Below are 19233 nucleotides of genomic sequence, written 5' to 3' on the forward strand. Positions count from 1 at the left end.
GAACAATTAGCAATGGCAACTCTTTAAAAAATATGAATTCTAAGATCTAATGTTTTACTCAGATTTTGGACTCACCTATTTAACAGCAACAAATTAGCTTAAGACAGTATTTTGTTTTTGTGGTCATTTATGATCATTATCATTTGGGCATAGTCCTGCCCCTCTTCCTTCCAATCCAGTACGTAATTATGCTTTCAGTTTTTTTTTTTTTTTTTTGGGGGGGAAAAAGCTTATTCTGGTTATATACAGGAGGGGTAAGTTGTAAAGACTGAAGGTATTAATACAGTTAGATTTATTATCTATCTTTTCCTCATTATTTATGACCATTTCACAGCCTAAAAATACACTTAACTAGTGATCATAATCGTATTTTAATGTATATCTGACAAGCAGAGGTGTGTTACAAATATTACTAGAGCTATTGTTGCCCAATAGAATCTTTTCTTTGCCTGATTAATACAGATTGTACAGAGGTATGTAATTTTTTTTTAGAAATGACATATTTGATAATTGAGATAAATCGTATTACCCATTTATCCATCATCACAGTTTTTTTCTAAGTATTTTTTTTTTTTTTGTAAAATTGACTAAGCAATATGTAGCACACATGTAAGTTGTTTTTATTAAACTTAAGTTGTAAAACATATTTAGGAAATTGAAGATTACTCTTTATAGTGTCTGATAATCAATGCTGATTATTTGATACAGTAAATATTTGTAGTTACATACAGTTTTTGTTTACATAGAATCATTGCACTTAAAGAATATTTCAATGATTAATATATATACCCTCATTTTTTTACATTATGTAACTATGTTGCAAAATTGCAAATTAAATGTTTTGTACAAAATAGGGTAAAATTTACATTCTGGGTCTTTATTATATGTGGTATCATATAATAATTTCTTTTATGATAATGATGTGATTTGCTTAGGTTTTATCATTGGTGTATCTTTATACTACCTGTTTTTTCTTTTTTGGAAATGTTAGGTTTTTGAATAAGATGAATTGACCTACCAAACCCAGCAATTTCTTGTCTTTCAACCAAAGTAGCAAATTCTGGTGATGATATTTAATTACTTGCTTAAAACTGTATATCTTGTTAATCTTTTTTCTTCTATAAAATGCTGTTCTTCCTTATGTATACTATATTTCTGTGTATTAGAAGTAAGAACATTGCAAAATATACATTGTGTATTTAACAAAACTTTGTGGTTATAGAATATTCTTTTACTGTTTATTTTAAAATGTGTCATAGACCTTTAAAACATAAACTATCCATTTAAAGTTAAAAAGCTCCATTATTTTAATATTTACAGGAATTATATTGTTGTACCTGCCTTACAAGCATATATTTAGAGTCTAGGCTGTTGGTGTATATTTTGTGATAAATTAGCCTCATCTGCAGCCAATATATAGAAATACTTCTTCAAATTGTTAGTGCACAAAAATTGCCTTATCCTTACTTTTTAGTTGAGCCCTTTCTTACACATTATCACCCTCTTGTCTTTTGGTAAACAGAATATATAATAAATATCTTTTCTTAATGGTTTGGATCTTCCTTATGGACTTTATTAATGGCAGTTGTTGCTTTGTATAGCCTGAAATTTATCAGTGCTTAATATGGCCTTGCTGACTAATTGAAAACACTTCATGAATATCGCATCACCTCTTCAATAAAGTTCATGATATAAAGATTTAAATTATCTGTTTTGTGATACATCCAAATTTATTTCCCACCACTTTTCTGTTTAATAACCCTATTGCCCTTCTATTTCAGCTAGTGTTTTTTTATTGATCATCAAGATTGTTGTTTAACATCTTCATACTTTCTTATAAATCTTACTCTTTTTACCTAGAATGCCCTTTCTTGTCTGTCTTCCTTCTCTTTTATCAGACTTACTCTCTGAAACATGTCTAATTCACCCAACTTGATTTGATTGTTATTCATCATAATGTCTACAGACTTTATAACATTTGTCACAATTATAATGCAGTCCTTTTTTTAAAATTCCTGGCTTCCCTAGTGAACTAAGTTCTAGTGAGATCTTTCACTTTGTTATTTTATCCATGATATCTTAGTGTCTGTTACATTAGTTGTTTGATGATTAAATAAATGACTGAACTATTTGTGGGAATAATTATTTTAGCCTATGAGGTAAAAGAGTATTTTAGAGACTGATAGGTTATTACTTTAAATGTTGATTTAATTTAAGTTGAGATGGTTTGCTTTCTAGGTATGATTATGGTGGGCCTTCTAGATTTATGTATCAAAAGACACTAAAAGGATTGAATTTAATGAAAAACTAAATAACTATGAATATTGTGAGTATAAAATTTTTATGGGAAAAAATAACATTCCAAGAAACCATAAAAATCAGTAAATGGTAATACAATTTAATATTTTATTTTAATATTTACAGTTCTTTTGTGCAGATGGACATCATTTCATTTTTTAAGAAATGATATATATGCATTGGCAGGGCAACTGGAAATTAAAGCATATTGAAGAAATCAGACATTTTGTCTATGTTTGAAACATGTCCCATTTTACTGTATTTTAAATATGGAAGTCAATTTATATAATCTTATTTCGAAATAATCCTTCATTACTGGGAAATAATATTTAATTCTATTAACATTAAAGTATCTTATTTCTATCTTTAATAACAATGTTATTCTTGATTATTCATTGAATCGGTACTGCCTGCATTTTTGTCTATGTTTAGAGACATAATTGAAATATGTTTTTTTGTCCATTTTTTGATGTTTAATAAAAGGTTCTTTGGTATTTAATTCGACATTTCAAATTTTATCATTGGGCAGTAGTTTCATTTTGCTCCATTGTTAGAAAAATTAAGTAGAGCTGAAGTTACAGAGAGGATCATGAAGAAATGGGCTTTTTTGGGTGCATTGTGAAATCCCTTTTCAAATACTGGTAGCTTCTTAGCTGTCAAATTTAGAGCGTTGTGAAACTTGGAGGCATTTTTGATGTTGATAAAACTCAAGGAAGCTTTAGTTCTGTAATAAAAGAACTAAACATTTAAGGTATAATTTAAAGTTTTTCTTCTTAAGCTAAATAATAATGGGAAAATAATAATTTTGAAATTTTATTCAAATTAATTTGGCTATTAAGTTTTTCTTTATATAAAAGGAAATAATTGTAAGCCATGTATGTATTTTATATGTATATATAGGTTCATAGTAAAGCTTGAGAAAGGGGATTTTATAAAAAAATAATGTGCCAAAAATTTTATTTTTATTATATTCCCCTCTTTGGCATCAACATGAAGCTCACCTTATCCTTGTTTCTGATTTTATGTATGTGCTCCCAGAAATCATACATAAATTTAAATTTATTTCTTCTAGAAATCAAATACAACTTCTACAATTCTATCTGTATAAAGTAGTGAATTTATATATATATATTTACATATACGTATGTGTATATATGTGTATATTCCTAAATATAAACAAATCACAGTAATTTTTCATTTTGTTTTTACTACCTTGATTTCTTACCTCTATGACAGAGTATAGTTAACATGTCTTTCTTGGTTTTGTAGCAAGACTGATGTGGATATTAAATCTTGAATATCTTGTTAAATTTAATCATTAATTTACAAATTGATTTTTCTTTGTTTCACTGCTAAATGATTTGCTTTTAATGAATGTATGGTTTAGTGAGTTTGAATATATATGGTATTTTAAAATACATGTAAGAGAATTTGATTTACTTGATTGAACTTTATGGTCATATATTTGAGACTATTAGTAATAACCTGATAATTTTATGAGGTAGAACTTGTACTTTATAAATGATGTTAAAGATATTACCATGTGTATGGAATGCTGATTAGGTTATGGCTGGGGATGGGGTGTTAGAGTTGGGGAATTAGGAGGAAAGTATAATGTCCAAAACAGTTAAGAATAAATTTTCATGCTAATTTTCAGTTTGAATTATTTTTATTCATTGTAGTGTTTTCATTTGTGAGCTTTTCTATGCACATACAAAATGTTTCTCCTCAGGCCCCCTTGTATTTGCTGGCCCTATTTTTATGAACCATCGAGAACAGGCTCTAGCCAGACTCAGATCCCATCCAGCACAGCTAAAGCATAAACGGGACAAGCACAAAGGTATTTGGTCTTCCTTATCAACTAGGTGGGATACTTTCCCAATTCTTCCACTCACTTGAATTTTGTCTCTGGGAAAATGCACAACCTAATTCTTCTACTTTGCTTCTATCATTTATTGTATAGCCTGAGGAGAAAGAACACATTTAAAGTAATATTGTTTTCAGTGACTGTTTATCATTTTATTTTTGTATTGTTAGCTTCAATAAAGAGGATATTTTATATCTTGTTCTTTTCCATTTCCTTTCATATTTTGTAAAGTAAAAGGTAGTTAGAAAAAGATAAATATTACTTTCTATTTTTCAGCCTGTATTTTCTGCTTATTGGTGACTGCCATCTGACATTTTGCTGTTTTTTAAAACTCTATTTGCTTTAGAATTGACAAAGTTATTAAATGTATAAAGCGATAATGAGTTCACTGCTGTTACTCTTTTCCATTCTTTTAATATTAAGTTTATATATATAACATCCATAGAGAGTTAAATAGAAATAGGTGTAAGCAAATAGTTGTGTTGTCCCTCTTTTGCCTTCAGAACCTGTCAGTGTTCTAAACAAGTCTATGAGCCATTAGGAATCTATTTCTGTATTATTCTTTGATATCTCAGATTTCTGGATTAATTTAAAATATCCCTATAGAAAATACTCTTTTAAACCACAGATTATGGGACAAACTAAAATCAGTAAAGAACTTAATCCAGGGAATTTTTAAATTTATGTATAAATTTTGCCTTGAATGCCTGCATGTGATCCAGAGGGTCTTTGACTAGTACAGCTTTCAGTAGTATTTTCTTAAATGTCTAAGATAAACCCATAAAACAGAAAGTTTAAAAAATTCCATATATATTAATTAATCTAGCTAATTTTTTACCTTTTCTGCAAAACTATTACAGATTAATTTTATTTAAAAGCTCACATGCAAAATGTAATGTATTCAACTTTATTATATTTACCTCTCTCAACCTGTTAGTTTGCCTCTCAAAGTAAAAGCATGAAATTAAGCAGACAAGACCCCTGTTTTTGGTAAAAGCACAAATGGAGCACTACTTAAGATACATATGTGCAGAAAAACTGAGAGTATTTCAAATCTGATTTGATTAATCATATTTGGGGTCTGCTATATATATTAGTTACCATCTCTGATTTTGTATTTTCTAATGTGTCACTATTACGACAGATTTTCTTGGTGTCTTTTTTCCCCCTCAAAATTATATGGAAGTATTCACATTTCATGAAGTAGTTTAAATCTTATGCATAATCATGTGCCTTAATGGACAAATAGGTTTATTTTTTCCCAGAATTTTAAAATAAAATGCTAAAGGAAGGTTAAGGTTATAAGTTTAAAATGTACTTTTTACAATACATGTTGATTAGCTATAGAAATTACTCATCATAGCCAGACATACCTTCAGTCTTGTCTGCCACATGATTATTTTATAACAAGGCTCTTTATATACTTGTAGCAACTTGGAAGAACTTCATAGTCACTCTTGATCTCTTTACTTCCAGAATTAATTTAAATTGTAACTGAATAATAAGTGGTTCCCTATACCTCCCAGTAATTCCTATGTACCCACAAATTTCTCTCTCCTTTATCCCCTTTGAATTCATTGTCATTTAATCATCTCATCATTCACTGCTTTTACTCTTAACTACATATAGTCATAGTCTTCTAATAAATATTTTTTTTCTGATTTTTTTTCTACATGCAATTTTTTTTTTTTTGTATTTTCTTTACCTGTTTGTCTTCCAATTTATCCACTGAGAAATTAACTATATTCATTGCCATATTCTGTCTTACATTTAATTGGTGGTACAAATTATTGAATGATAATAGTTAAAATTTTCAAGACTTTGATTTTTCTGGGGGGAGAGTATGGAGGGTAAGAACTGTGAATTTATTTTTAAGAGGAATGAGTTCTAAGATTGAAAGTTGAAGAGATGTGTCTGACTGGAGGACATTCACAGAAAGTTGTGGAGTCCATCCTGTAACAGGGAAGTTTTGACCAGAGGCAAAATAAAATATTTACGGCTGAATCAATAAGTAACATGTAATCCATATGACATATAATAAGTTATTTTAAAAATGTAACCACAGAATGTATTTCAGAGAGAGATCTGAATTGTCATTGTTTCAGCTATTCAGTACTTTACGTAGCAAAAAGATTAATAGAATATACCTAGTTAGGAACATCCAAATTGTTCTGGAGATAGTTTTGATACATGTCCTGAAGTGACTGATGTGAAAACCCAGAGGCACACAGATAAATGTCTGTGGGTATTTTCTACCTATGGTCATTCACAAATTTCTTTATCTCTTTGACTGCAGTTTCCTTATTTTAAAAAATAGTAATGATAATTCTCAACTTGTTATGTTGCCATGAAGATTGTGTGTGTGTATAGTACACACATATGTATATAACACACACACACACACAACTTTACAAATAGAAATCCTCTGTGAATGTTACCTTTAATTCTTTGAACTGAATTATTTTCTTTTAGAGTTACCCCAAAGGCACAAAATTTGAGTTTTCTTAATGTATACTTAATGTATAATTTATTTTTACAAGGTTTAGGATGTCAGTCATTTAGTGGTAGTAAAATGTGTAAGCATTATTTTTGATTAAACTCCAAGTCTGCTCTACTGCTTAATACATTGTGCTGATACCTAACCCTTTTGAGCCTTGGTTTTTTTCAAATGCAAAGTGTGTTGATTAAAGAAAGAAAATGGCAATAGTGACTATTGATTGAACACTTTTCATCTGTCACTTCATTTAATACTCATGAGGAAAATATATCCTTATTGCTGTTTTAGAGATCGAAAACCTGACTTGAAAAGATCCAGTGTCCAGTTTTTATACAACTAGCAAATGGTAGTGTTAGGATTCTAATCCAGTCTTTTCAGTTCCACTGACCAGAAATACTTAACCACTGTGTTATTTAAGTTTTCACAGTGTTTAGCACAGAGGAAGCTCTTATTAAATTGTAATTGCAGTTACTTCTGCTATTTTATTTTCATTATTTTCTCAAGGTGCTCTTTGTATTCTTTGACAATTTTGTGATATTACCCAAAGGTGTAGATTTAAACAAAAATTGAAATAAAAAATTAGATACTCTGTACTTTTTTCTTTTTGGTAGAGAAATATGTATAACTTATATAGGCACAGAAACACATAATATTTTAGATATATATGCCCAAGCTTTATAGCTGTTAAAGTTTCAATGTCACATGATATTATGAACATACTCATCTTAGGAAAAATGCAAATGTACTTATACCTAACGTCCATTTATAAAGATTGTTCAGACCTGTTCTTCCTACAAATCTGAAATTAGTTCTTATTGCTACTCATTAACATATTACTGAATAATGAACCTGAGCATAATATTATTGAATTTCGCAAATTTTTTGTTACACTAAATTTTTGTCTATTTAAAAGTGCCTTTTTTCCTTTGATAAACTTTTACAAATTCTAATTTATTAGAATTGTGTTTGATTTTCATAACAGACATCAAGTACTACATAAAGATAACTTTTTAAATCCTGCCACTGCTGCTAATAATAATCAAGAACTTCATCCTTCTTTTTTGACTTGTAATAATATTTTCATCATCTCTAATAATTGAGGAATTATTTTGTATAGATAGAGATTTATTTAGCTTAATTTGACCAAAGTATTTTTACGATAATTTTTACCTTCAGATAATAGCTACTTACTGCTCATTTAATCACTATGGTTTTAATCAGTTACTAGGCTTTTCCTCCCTCCTCCTTCCCTCTTACTGTGTTACTATGGCCCTATTGTGGGATTTATGTCTACACTTAATCTTTCACTCAAGAGGGCAAAATGGTAAATTCACATGAAAAGCTTCTAACTTGGCATCAGTACATTTACACAAAGTGGAATGGGCTTTTAATATTGAATTTAATTAAGTCTTGCAATCATATAAATACGGTTTGTTTTCTATGTTAAACCGGATTTGTTTTTAATATGTATTTTTGCCAACTAAGATAAAGCTGGAAAATTTCTGTACATATATCACTTTATTTAAATAATCTTTGGAAAACACTCCTTTTTGTATAGCCCCTTGTTTATACTTAACCATTACACTGTTTTTCCTAGATGAGGAGTCTCTGAACTAGCAGTATATTTCATTTTGAATTTTATCTAACTGTTGTGATTTTTTTAAAAGCCCATTCATTCTTGCATATTTAATTGGCAAACCCACATAAGATAATTTAGCACAAGAGGAATCATATTCTTTATCCTGCTATATAGTAAAACCTCTCACTAATTCAGAATTTATGACATTTCAGATGCAGTATTTGTGATTCTTCTTTTTTTTTTTTGAGTAAAAAATTCAAAATAATTTCTTCCTCTGAATTTTCAGGGTCATACTTATAAGGGAAAACCTGTCTAAAATCACTAGCTTATCAAACCAAGGGCTCAAGAAATGAAGGATTCCTTCAACGTGCCTTCAGCCTCTGGGTCCAGCAATTAATTCTTGTATGTTAAAGGACTTTTATGTTTATGGTACATTTTTATGTAATATAGGCCTATTTTGAATTATAATGTAGGTAACCACATTTTATTGTAACATTTAGCTTAATCTATAATCTATATTGCTTGAAGTTAATAAAACTGAATTTTACTTAAATGTTCTATGTTAAGACTTTTTCAGTAAGTGACATGGGCCAATCCATTCAGTGTTACTCCGAATTAGTGAGGTTTTACTGTCCTAGTGTCATAAAGAGTTCAAGCTTTTTGAAACAGTAGTCATTTAGTTCCAGAAAGGCAAGTCCTAATTTTGTCCAGTTTTGTCTTACCTGGATATTACTTTAGAAATTCTAGATAAAAATAGTTAGAAAAGAGTGTGTGAACATGAAACTATCTGTGATACTCTCTTTAGCATCCTAAAATTGGCAATGAAATGTAGAATTAATTAAAAATGTGTGTGTAGATCCACATATTTATCTACCATTTCTTCCTTATACACACTTGTTTAGTTGCTGTACTACAAGGTACAGCTTAGACTAGTTGACCTTTTGAAATTCCTTCCAGATTTACATTTATTCCATGCTCAAGGAATTTGACTTTTGATGACATAGATCGTATTTTAGTTATATGTAACTTTAGAATAGGAAAAGTAAATTGCCTTCCTTATTTATATATACTAAACTAAAGTTTTTATAATGTGAAATGTAGTTTTTTAAAGGATAGAATGCCAGTATTTTCCAAATCAAATGTTGAAACCAAGGATGGGAAGGCCTAAAGTAAGCTTAAAGGAGGAAATTTATAAAAGAAACAGGAAAGAAGAAGGAATGAAAGAAAGATTTGGCTGAGGGTAGTGAATGGGGGTCAGCAGAAGAAGACCACAAAGGAAAATGACCGAGGGACAAGATGGGACAATAAAGATAAATGAGAAAAAAAAAAAGGATTGCGAATAGGCCATTAAAGATATTGGATAAAGCTTTGTAAATTTTTTAGAGTTCAGTTGAGTTTATTAATACTGGAGGACAGAATAGCGTTTCTGAGATATATTTGGGAAATGTAAGTCACTTGTGAATCAACTATTACTAACAATATCACTAAGTTTATTTGTTAAATGACTTTGCATGCAGTTATTTTTTATGCAAACTAAATTTTCCCAGATAAACTATTACATGTAAAATTTTGTTACTTCTGTAACTTAATGACCCAGTTACTTCACATAACTGATTAGCTAATAGGTTTTATCCATAACCAGTTCTTATACTTGTTTTTATTGATTTAGTGATATTTGTGAACAGAAGTAGTTTATCTTTCAGAATTGCTTCTTTGCAGGTAGATTCTTGATCTATCACTTCTAACAGCTGCAGATTCTTCTTGCTTGTTCCTTTTAACATTTTTCTCTTGTTCTTCCAAAGTAAACTGATTAAAAACTTTATTTTGAAGCTGAATAATGGCTTAATTATAAATATAACACTTACAGATGGAAGTGGAGAACGAGGAGAAAAGGATGCAAGCAAAATCACAACATATCCTCCAGGCTCTGTGCGTTTTGACTGTGAGCTTCGGGCAGTACAAGTCAGCTGTGGATTTCACCATTCAGGTAGCAGCTGGAACGTTAGGGTATAACTGCATTTTTACAATTGTGCTAAATAACTTGTTTAGTTTTGATGAATATAATCTGATAACTCTGTGTTAAAATATGTAGTGTGGCATGATCTCTTAAATTGTATGAAAGCTTTATACTTACTACAGTCTTGTTTAAAACTTGGCATGATGAAGCAGGTACTTGTGTAAAGATACTTCTAGTTTGTCTTCTGGTGTACTTAGTTTATGAAATTTCTGAAAATCAAATAATCCTGAAATCTCTTTGAACTCTAGAATCCTGTGATCTTTGTAACTTGGTTCCATATTTTGTTATAATTTGGTGAGAAGTGTGTATCAATAAATTCCTCAATTTTCTTAAAATGTATAAAATAATTAAATTCTTTGTAAATTATTGATATTTGGGTTATGTAGCTTAGGTTATACTGTTCAAATTCTATAAAATTAGAAAATTTTAAATTCTAGAAAATTTTAAATTTTAAATTCTATTTTCTTACTTGATAAAGCATTGAAAGATATTAAAGTTCTGATATTTCACGTATATTTTACATAAATGTACAGAGCTCAGACTCATCTGCTACCTGTGAATTATCTAGATATGAGAGACAGTATTTATATATGATTACACAGTAAGATTTTACAGTTGACCCAAACAAATGTTTTATTAAAAATGAATGTTATTAAATGGCATTTATAAGAATTTAAAGTATGTATTATGAAAAATATGCTTTTGCATAATGTACAAAATATTTAATTTACTTTTAAAATGAAACATTTTAAAGTATTATTAATATAAATTTTTGCTTCAGTTGCCTGTTTTTTAATACCTCTGTAAACTTTAAGTGGTGAAAATTGCACTGCTTTGAGTACAGTTGTGATGGAAAAAATAAAATGTATATAATGAAAAAATAAAGCTCTGTATTTTTGATTTAGTGGTCTTAATGGAAAATGGAGATGTCTATACATTTGGATATGGGCAGCATGGTCAGCTTGGTCATGGAGATGTCAATTCCAGGTACTCTGACAATTTGTTTGAAGATACTAAGTCTGTTTTTTCCTCTCTATTCTCTTTTCTTTCTAAATACATATTTATATACTTGAAATATGTGCTCATAGCTTTGCATTGTAGTCCATGAATTATTGGTGATTCTTGATTTCTTGAGTGCTTTTGTGGAGATAGATAATACTGCTTTTCCAGGAGAAAAGTTGATTTCCTTTTTTTTTTAATTAATTTTTTTTTATTTTTTACATCATTGTTCATTTTCATCTCTTACCAACTTTGTGACTGCAGTTTACATTCTATTGGATTGCTAAATACATGTAAAGTACCTAACATGAACACATGTAAATGTCATTTTTCTTTCCTCCTTTTTTTATATTCCCTAAATTTAATAAATGGGCTCACCAGTATTATGGGAAGGGTTCAGACTATGTATTAGAAAACCTGCTACCAACTCTTGGGAAAATTCTTTAAGCTCTACAGAGCTTACAGTAAATTGATAAATAGTGACATATTTCATGTAAAAATGCTCTGTAAGCTGCTGACAAATAAGCAGGTTTAGGAACTTCCCCTTTAATTCTTTGTTTGAATTGAACTGGACATTTCCATGAGACCATTAGTTCACCATATCGCCCTTTAAAGTGCTAATTGTTTATTTACCAAAACTTCCTGTACCTCAGAGTTGAGAACCTTTTCTGTTCTAGCTGTATCACTCTGGCACGTAAAAAGAAAAAAACTACTCTTACGAGGCATGACCATTCTGCTCTCCTGTGCTTTTATTAAGTTCCCACCTTTTAGTAACCTACAATTTACAATCTGACTCATTGTGTTTTCTCATCTGAGTCCAGGGACTGATGAAACTTCCAAAACAAAGCCTAGAAATATGACTGCAGAATTGAGGCTGTTAGAGGGAGAGGGAGCGTAGAAGGAAAAGAAAGGAGGGAAGGGGCCCAAGAGCCTAGAGTAAAGGACTCTGAATGCTTTGGTGTGGGTGGTATGGTTACTTAACCTTTAACCCTAAATCATGTACAGTGTTATAAACCATTGTAACTTCAGTAAAGAAAGGAATAAAAAGATCTAGAAGTCTGGCTATAAAAAAATGAGGCTACCAGGGGAGGAGAGTGGACACGAAAGTGGGGATAAAGCCCAGTGGACTACGGTAGAGGACTCTAGGTACCTTTTAGTAGGTGTGGTGTGGTGACACACCTGAAGAGGTGAGAGTCTGTATTTCTGAGTCATATTTGGTGAAAAAAAATAAAAGTTTTGTGTCTAGACTTAGAGTAATCTATTCAGGAAATCTTTTAATAATCTATGTGACTATGTCTTTTTCATCTTTGTATTTCTATCACCTGGAATGGAGGCAGGCACATTATACCAAAATAAGTGTGTAAGAATAATAATATTCTTATTAATATATTTTGCCTTTTCTATTCTTTATTTATTGTTTCTTATTTCAGTTGATCTTGTAAGAAATTGCCTTTTTTTTTTGACCTAGGGGATGCCCGACTCTTGTTCAGGCATTGCCAGGCCCTACTACACAAGTTACAGCAGGCAGCAACCACACCGCAGTACTTTTAATGGATGGGCAAGTCTTCACATTTGGAAGTTTTTCTGTAAGTAATGTTTAAAACAAAAATAATATTGCATTGTATCAGTGTATTTCTTCAGTCTGCCTGTTCTGTTCCCCGCTCTGTCTCTGTGAATCCTCTCACCCTCCCGTGCATATGGCCTGTACCCCGGTTCTTGTATAAAAATAAATAAATCTTTGGGGGAAAAAAAGAATAATCTGCATACATTACAACCCTTTGCTCCTCAGTAGTCTAGTTTGTATTTTGTCAATAATTATTGATCCCATAATTATTTTGAGGCATTTTTCCCCCTCCAATCTGATCAGGTATTGATTTGCTTGTTTTTCTGTTTTCCTTTAATCTGTAACATTGCCATATCTTTTGTCTATTATGACTTGACAATTTTGACAATGTGGTAGTTTTGAAAAATGTCTTTCATTTTCATTTCTCTGATATTTTATCATATGTAGTTCAGATTGTGCACTTCAGGCCAAAACATGAAATGCTATATAAATGATGTTTTGTTCTTCTCTGGACATCAATTCTGGAAGCATAAAATATCCATCTGTCCTCACTGGTGATGTAAATTTTTATCACCTGGTAAAATGTCATCTGATTTTTCTACTGCATCGTTAGTTTTTCCCTTGATACTATTAAACAATCTGTAGATTGACACCTTCTCATCAAAATTTTCCCTTAGATTTAGCATTCATTCATCATTCCTGATTAAACCAGTCTTTACTATAATAGTTGTATAGTGATTATTTACCAACTCCAGCACCCTACCACATTTGCCAATTGGCCCTTTGCATTTCCTGTTAGCAGTTCTCCTTTCTTGACTGTCTACTTATTAGTATAAACACATGTGTTTTCTTCATTACATTCCTTCATTACATTCAGTGCTTAAATTGTCTCAGATTTGGCCAGTGGGAATGCCTTCAAGCAGCTGCCGTTTTTGTATAATGCGCCTTCAGTTTTTTAGTACTTCCTTACTTATTGGAATAATAACATCAGGCTTACCAGCTCTGTCAGCCCTAGAATGAGCTATTTTTCCAAGTACCCAGGTTCTTTTTTGTGGGGATTTATATTAGCTACTAACTGAACAGCATGTATATTCATTGCTCCTGAGTGTCTTTACACTCCAGAATACCTATATGTGCATAAACTCATATAGGCATGTACTTTAGAAATTATAAGTCCAAAACAGTACTTTTGGTTTCAGTCCACTCCCACAAGAGCTGTTTTTCACTTTGCCCCATTCCATATTTATGCCTGTTCTTCCACAGTGAGAATCATGCCTCTTAACAATATCATTCACTTAGTTAACATGTATTTAGTCCTCAAATATGTCTAAAATACTTTTCATATTTGCCATTACTGAAAGCAAATTCACTAAAAAGAATTCAGAATTTGTCATTCTTGCCCTTGCCACTCTCTCACCTGTGTCCTACTTCAAGATCGAAAATCATAACTTAGTCAAATACTGTTTTTATAACTTAACTTGGAATCTTTATCTCCATACACTTACGGTGTTACTGTATTACTCCTTTGGAATGGAATTGCTTCACTTTGTTCTTTGTTTCAATTTGCTTTTAGTTTAAGGATTCCTCCTTCCATATGCTTTATGTAACTTTATGTATGTAGATCTTCCTTATTCTATTCTTCTATCTGCTTGGTACTCCACTGTGTACATTCACATACTTTCCAATATTTTGCAACAATCTCAGTAAATATTGTTAGAGCTGCATTTTTGAGGTAAATTTTTGGAAGTAAAGATTGCTGCATCAAAGGTTAGTTAGTGCCAGTATAATTTGGTGAGATCTTAACAATTTCCCTCTATGTTTCTATGTTATTTTCTCACAAGCAATGTATAAGAGAGCCAGTTTCTCCATACCTTATCAGTGGGATGTATTATCACACCTTTTAATCTGTGTCAGTCTTATGGGTAAGAACTGGCCCTGTGCACTTCACTCCTTTTCCTGGTGCTGTGAATCTTCAGCTTCCTACCTGTAGTTAATATTTTGACAGTATGGTGGAATTTGCTTCTTGAGGAGATGATTTTCTGAGTGGTTTTTCCAAGTCTTCTACCCTCTACTCTCTTCCTTAAGCTCCCCCTCTTGTGCTCTCTACCCCTTCAGACTGGCAAGTGGGAAGGGGATGGAAAAGACCCTTTTGGGTTTCTTCCTGTGTTTAAAAGTAACTCTGAAGAGTCCGGTGCTTTCTAATATTGCTGGAGTTGAGTCACATGTGGTTTCCTTTAGTGTGTGTTGGTTTTGTGGGTTTTTGTTTAGGGAAACGGGGGCACATGCATTGTCATATTTGAAGTCAGACTCTTGTCCGCCAGCTCCAACAGTCCCAGTTGTGGTTTTTATTGTATTTAAATGTGCCGTGTTTATAATCACGTTCTGAAACCCTTTGAGGCTGTCCAGACATCTATCATGTTTTTGGACTGCTTTTCCTCACATTAGTTGGTTGGTAATAAGAGAATGGGTATTTATTTCAGTAATCAACAAAAAACTGGAAGTAATTATTTTCCCCTGAAAATATATCTCTGAATATGAGGTACTTTGCTGACTACATTTTTGTGTTTTTTTTTTTTTTTTTTTTTTTTTTTCAAAAAAAATAAGAATAGACATTGAAAGAAGCTGAAAACAATCATTAAACTTTTTGGCTTCTTCTCCAATCATGTATCTGGGCTAAGTTGCTTTTATAGTCAGTTTGTTACTGTTTTCTTGCTTTGTTGGTGTTGAAGGAGTAAGTAATTCACTGGAAACCTAGTATGTTAAAAACTTAACTTGGCTGTTTGCAATGCTCTGGACTCTCTTGTTCTTTGGGTTTTTTGGCTTTGGGTGCTCATTGGCAAGATACTCATAAATAACCTTGGGTGTCATAACATTCCTGCCCTCCAGAAGGCTCTGAAAGGGGATGCTTGGGGGGCGGGGGGGAGAAAGAGAGAAGAGGAGGGAGGGAGAAAAGGCTCCCATGTGCGCACTCCCAAATCAGGGATGAATGTTAGCCAATCCAAAAATCAACATTTTTTAATTCTTTTCAGTTACTAGCTTTGTAGTGAGAAGCTTCCTATAACTTTTTAAAATTAGACTCTTACCTGTTTACAGCCATACTTTTTAAATGAGAGATGGTGCCGTCATACATACCATTGACTCTGCTGTGTAGTTTGAAACATAAATGAAAAAACTTAACACATGTTTGAGTGAAATATATATATAATTTTCTAATTGTTTTCACAGTAGCATTCCTTTTTATTTAGGTTTTCTTTTTTTTTTTTTGCAGCCAACTGCATTCACTTTATTTTTTTTATTTTTTTTCACATTTTATTTGAATTTTATTTTTTATATTCCCCATACAATTACAACCCCCTTATTTTGACCCCATGTCCTCCTTTCCCCGCCCCCTACTTCCATAGAGTGTCTCTGGTTCATAGTTGTTTGTTGATTTTGATATTTTCTTTCTTATAGTTATTCTTTTTCCTGGTCCCTTATTTAAGTTTTCTAGATTCCTGCTATGAGTGAGACCATCCGGTATTTTTCTTTTTCTTTCTGGCTTATTTCGCTGAGCATGATCCCTTCCAGCGCCATCCATGTTGCTGCAAATTGCATGTGTTTATCTTTTTTGAATGCTGAGTAATATTCCATGGTCTATATGTACCACATCTTCTTGATCCAGTCATCTATTTTTGGGCATTTGGGTTGTTTCCAAATCTTAGCTATTGTAAACAGTGCTGCTATAAACACAGGGGTGCAGGTGCTATTTGGAATTGATGTTTCTGTGTCCTTTGGGTAAATACCCAGGAGTGGAATAGTAGCAGTACTTTCTGTTTTGGTCTCTTACCCAAATATTTTCAGACAGGCAAATTCAGTAGCAACTTTTTTTTGAAATAACAATGCAAAATGTGAAATAGATTTTTTTTTTTTGATGAGCCATTTGTGATATTAATATTTTAACATGTTGGATATTTGTCTTTTCATTTAATGTAGATGAATGCAGTCAAAGTAATTCATGGAAATTTCTTGCATGGAAAATTATTTCAACTTATTTTTTTGATAATGCGTTCTATGCTTTATTAGGCAAAGAATTCCTAGGAAAAACAGAAATTATTACTTTATAAATTTGGTTGGAATTTCATGCATGTTTCATTAAGAAAAACTAACAATCGATGAAGATTAATGTCTCAGCTGTTTTTGTCTATCTCCTTATCTTTATAAAAATTATAGATTGTTAATTCAGTAATTTTGTTAATATGATTTATATAATCTTTCAGAAAGGACAATTGGGCAGACCAATTTTGGATGTACCATACTGGAATGCAAAACCAGCTCCCATGCCTAATATTGGATCAAAATATGGAAGAAAAGCTACCTGGATAGGTGCAAGTGGGGACCAGACTTTCTTACGAATTGATGAAGCACTCATTAATTCTCACGTGCTTGCTACATCAGAAATTTTTGCCAGTAAACACATAATAGGTAATACCCTCTAAGACAAACATCCTTCCAAGAAATCCTTGATTAATTGTAAATGGTTCATCTTTCTCTATTGTAAGATATACCTTTTTTATGGTCTTTTTTTTTTCTGTTTGAAGAATTTAAAAGAAACTTATGAGTATCTTTGTGTATGTGTCTTGCTAGAAAAATGGAATGACTGGGAGATATGGAAACAAATATATGAAACAGGTATATTTATAAGCTAAAAAGTAGTGGAATGTGAGCTAAATTGTAGGGGGAATAAACCTATATTGGGAGAAGGCATTTTTCCTCTTGTTTCTTATTCATTAAGTGATAAAAAATGGTATGAAAGGTTTCATAAATCAAACTTTAAAGTTTCATTGTGTATCAACCCACATTTATATCCATATCATGAAAAATTATATAATAGTTTTATATCACCTGGAAATTAAGAGCATGTGTTATAAATTTAGATGCCCTGAAGTTTTAGTTCTACTATGAGGGTTTGAAAGATTTTCAGTTACGTGATCAAATTTTTTTTTTTAGGTCTCAATTTTTTCATCTGCAAATATAGATAATGGTAATAATTATTTTATAGGCTTGAGGAGACTATAAAAAAGTTATACTTCTTTAAAGTATATGTAAAAAATTTTCCCCAAGGCCTGGTACCTGCTTCTATATCAGAACCCCCTCCATTTAAATGTCTTCTGATAAATAAAGTGGATGGAAGTTGTAAAACTTTTAATGACTCTGAACAAGAGGACCTGCAAGGATTTGGTGTGTGTCTTGATCCTGTTTATGATGTCATTTGGAGGTAAGCATCTTTGTTTATAAAATAGAATAATAAATCTTTTGATCAAATTATATACCTATGGTTACATAAAATTAATTATAGGCAGATTTTTCACACATGAGAACTCTCCTGTTTAACTGTTAGCTTCACTTCTATTGTGATTCACCGGAACCTTACAGCATAGTGCAGTGGTTAAGAGCATGTATTCTAATCCAGAATGACTAGGTTTATCCCAATTTTCTGTATAATCTTGGAGAAGTTACTTTGACTCTGTGAGCTTCACTTTGCTCATTAATAAAATGAGGATAATAATAGTACCTACCTCATAGTGTTAGGAGAATTGAAGAACAAAAGCAGAGGCACATAATAGATGCTATAGAAATGTTTGCTACTGTCATAATTAGCAATTTTATAATTTATAATAAGCAGTTACTTCAAGAGTTCTGCTGTTAATTATTTTTGTGTCAGCAATTCTGTCTATATTGTATAGACTTCATCCCATTTCTTGTTCCCATAAATATGTGATTATTACCTCTTATGTGGAAGAAATTATGTGAAAGACAATACAAAATAAGAGCGATTGCTCTTTAGGACTGTACATAACAAAATTACCACATTGGTAGAGAAATGTATAGGGTACTTTGTAGGTATGTACATAAGAGGCTAAAAAGACTACATTGTATTCATTTAAAATTTATTGTGGTGGTTTATACTGGTAATGAGTAGAGAAAAGAATTTAATTCAGCATTTCTAGCTGAAAATGAAAATGTTAATTAGACAATTAAATGATTCAGACTCAAAAGAGTCATCTGGAGTGGGAATATAAACTTGAGAATATGTAGTTTATAGCAATATCTAAATGTGTGGTATTGAATGAGTATACCTGAACAGATGTAATTTGAGAAGACAGTCCTGGGCCAAGCCCTTCAGAATTTACAAAATTTAGAAGTTTCTTAGGAGAGGGGGAACTAGTCATGAGGGTAAAAGGAGCAGCAAGCAATTTCATTTGTTTTGGTTACTTAGAAGTTATTTGCAACTATGAGAATAATTTCATGGAAGTGTTAAATGTGCAGTCTAGTTTGGTGTGCTTTAAAGAGTGAATGGAGATTTCAACTTCTAGGAATTTGGTGAACTAGTGTGTTAACAGGGCCTGTTCTTAAAAACAAAAAATTTGTATTT

The 19233-nt window shown here is 31.4% G+C and overlaps 1 protein-coding gene across 11 annotated transcripts in view; it reads left to right on the forward strand.

The window, feature by feature from the left end:
* Positions 1–19233, forward strand: part of MYCBP2 (MYC binding protein 2) — a 205525-nt gene that overhangs the window by 65309 nt on the left and 120983 nt on the right. For all 11 annotated transcript variants that reach the window (XM_037528896.2, XM_054701446.1, XM_054701447.1 and 8 more), the window contains exons 18-23: positions 4031–4138; positions 10109–10228; positions 11164–11245; positions 12726–12843; positions 17078–17282; positions 17922–18075. In XM_037528896.2, the coding sequence (XP_037384793.1) occupies positions 4031–4138; positions 10109–10228; positions 11164–11245; positions 12726–12843; positions 17078–17282; positions 17922–18075 (787 nt within the window). The remainder of the gene's footprint in view (positions 1–4030; positions 4139–10108; positions 10229–11163; positions 11246–12725; positions 12844–17077; positions 17283–17921; positions 18076–19233) is intronic.

The sequence above is a fragment of the Talpa occidentalis genome, unplaced genomic scaffold, assembly GCF_014898055.3.
Source record: "Talpa occidentalis isolate TD23 unplaced genomic scaffold, MPIMG_talOcc4v2.1 talOcc4.5, whole genome shotgun sequence".
Taxonomy (NCBI): Eukaryota; Metazoa; Chordata; class Mammalia; order Eulipotyphla; family Talpidae; genus Talpa; species Talpa occidentalis.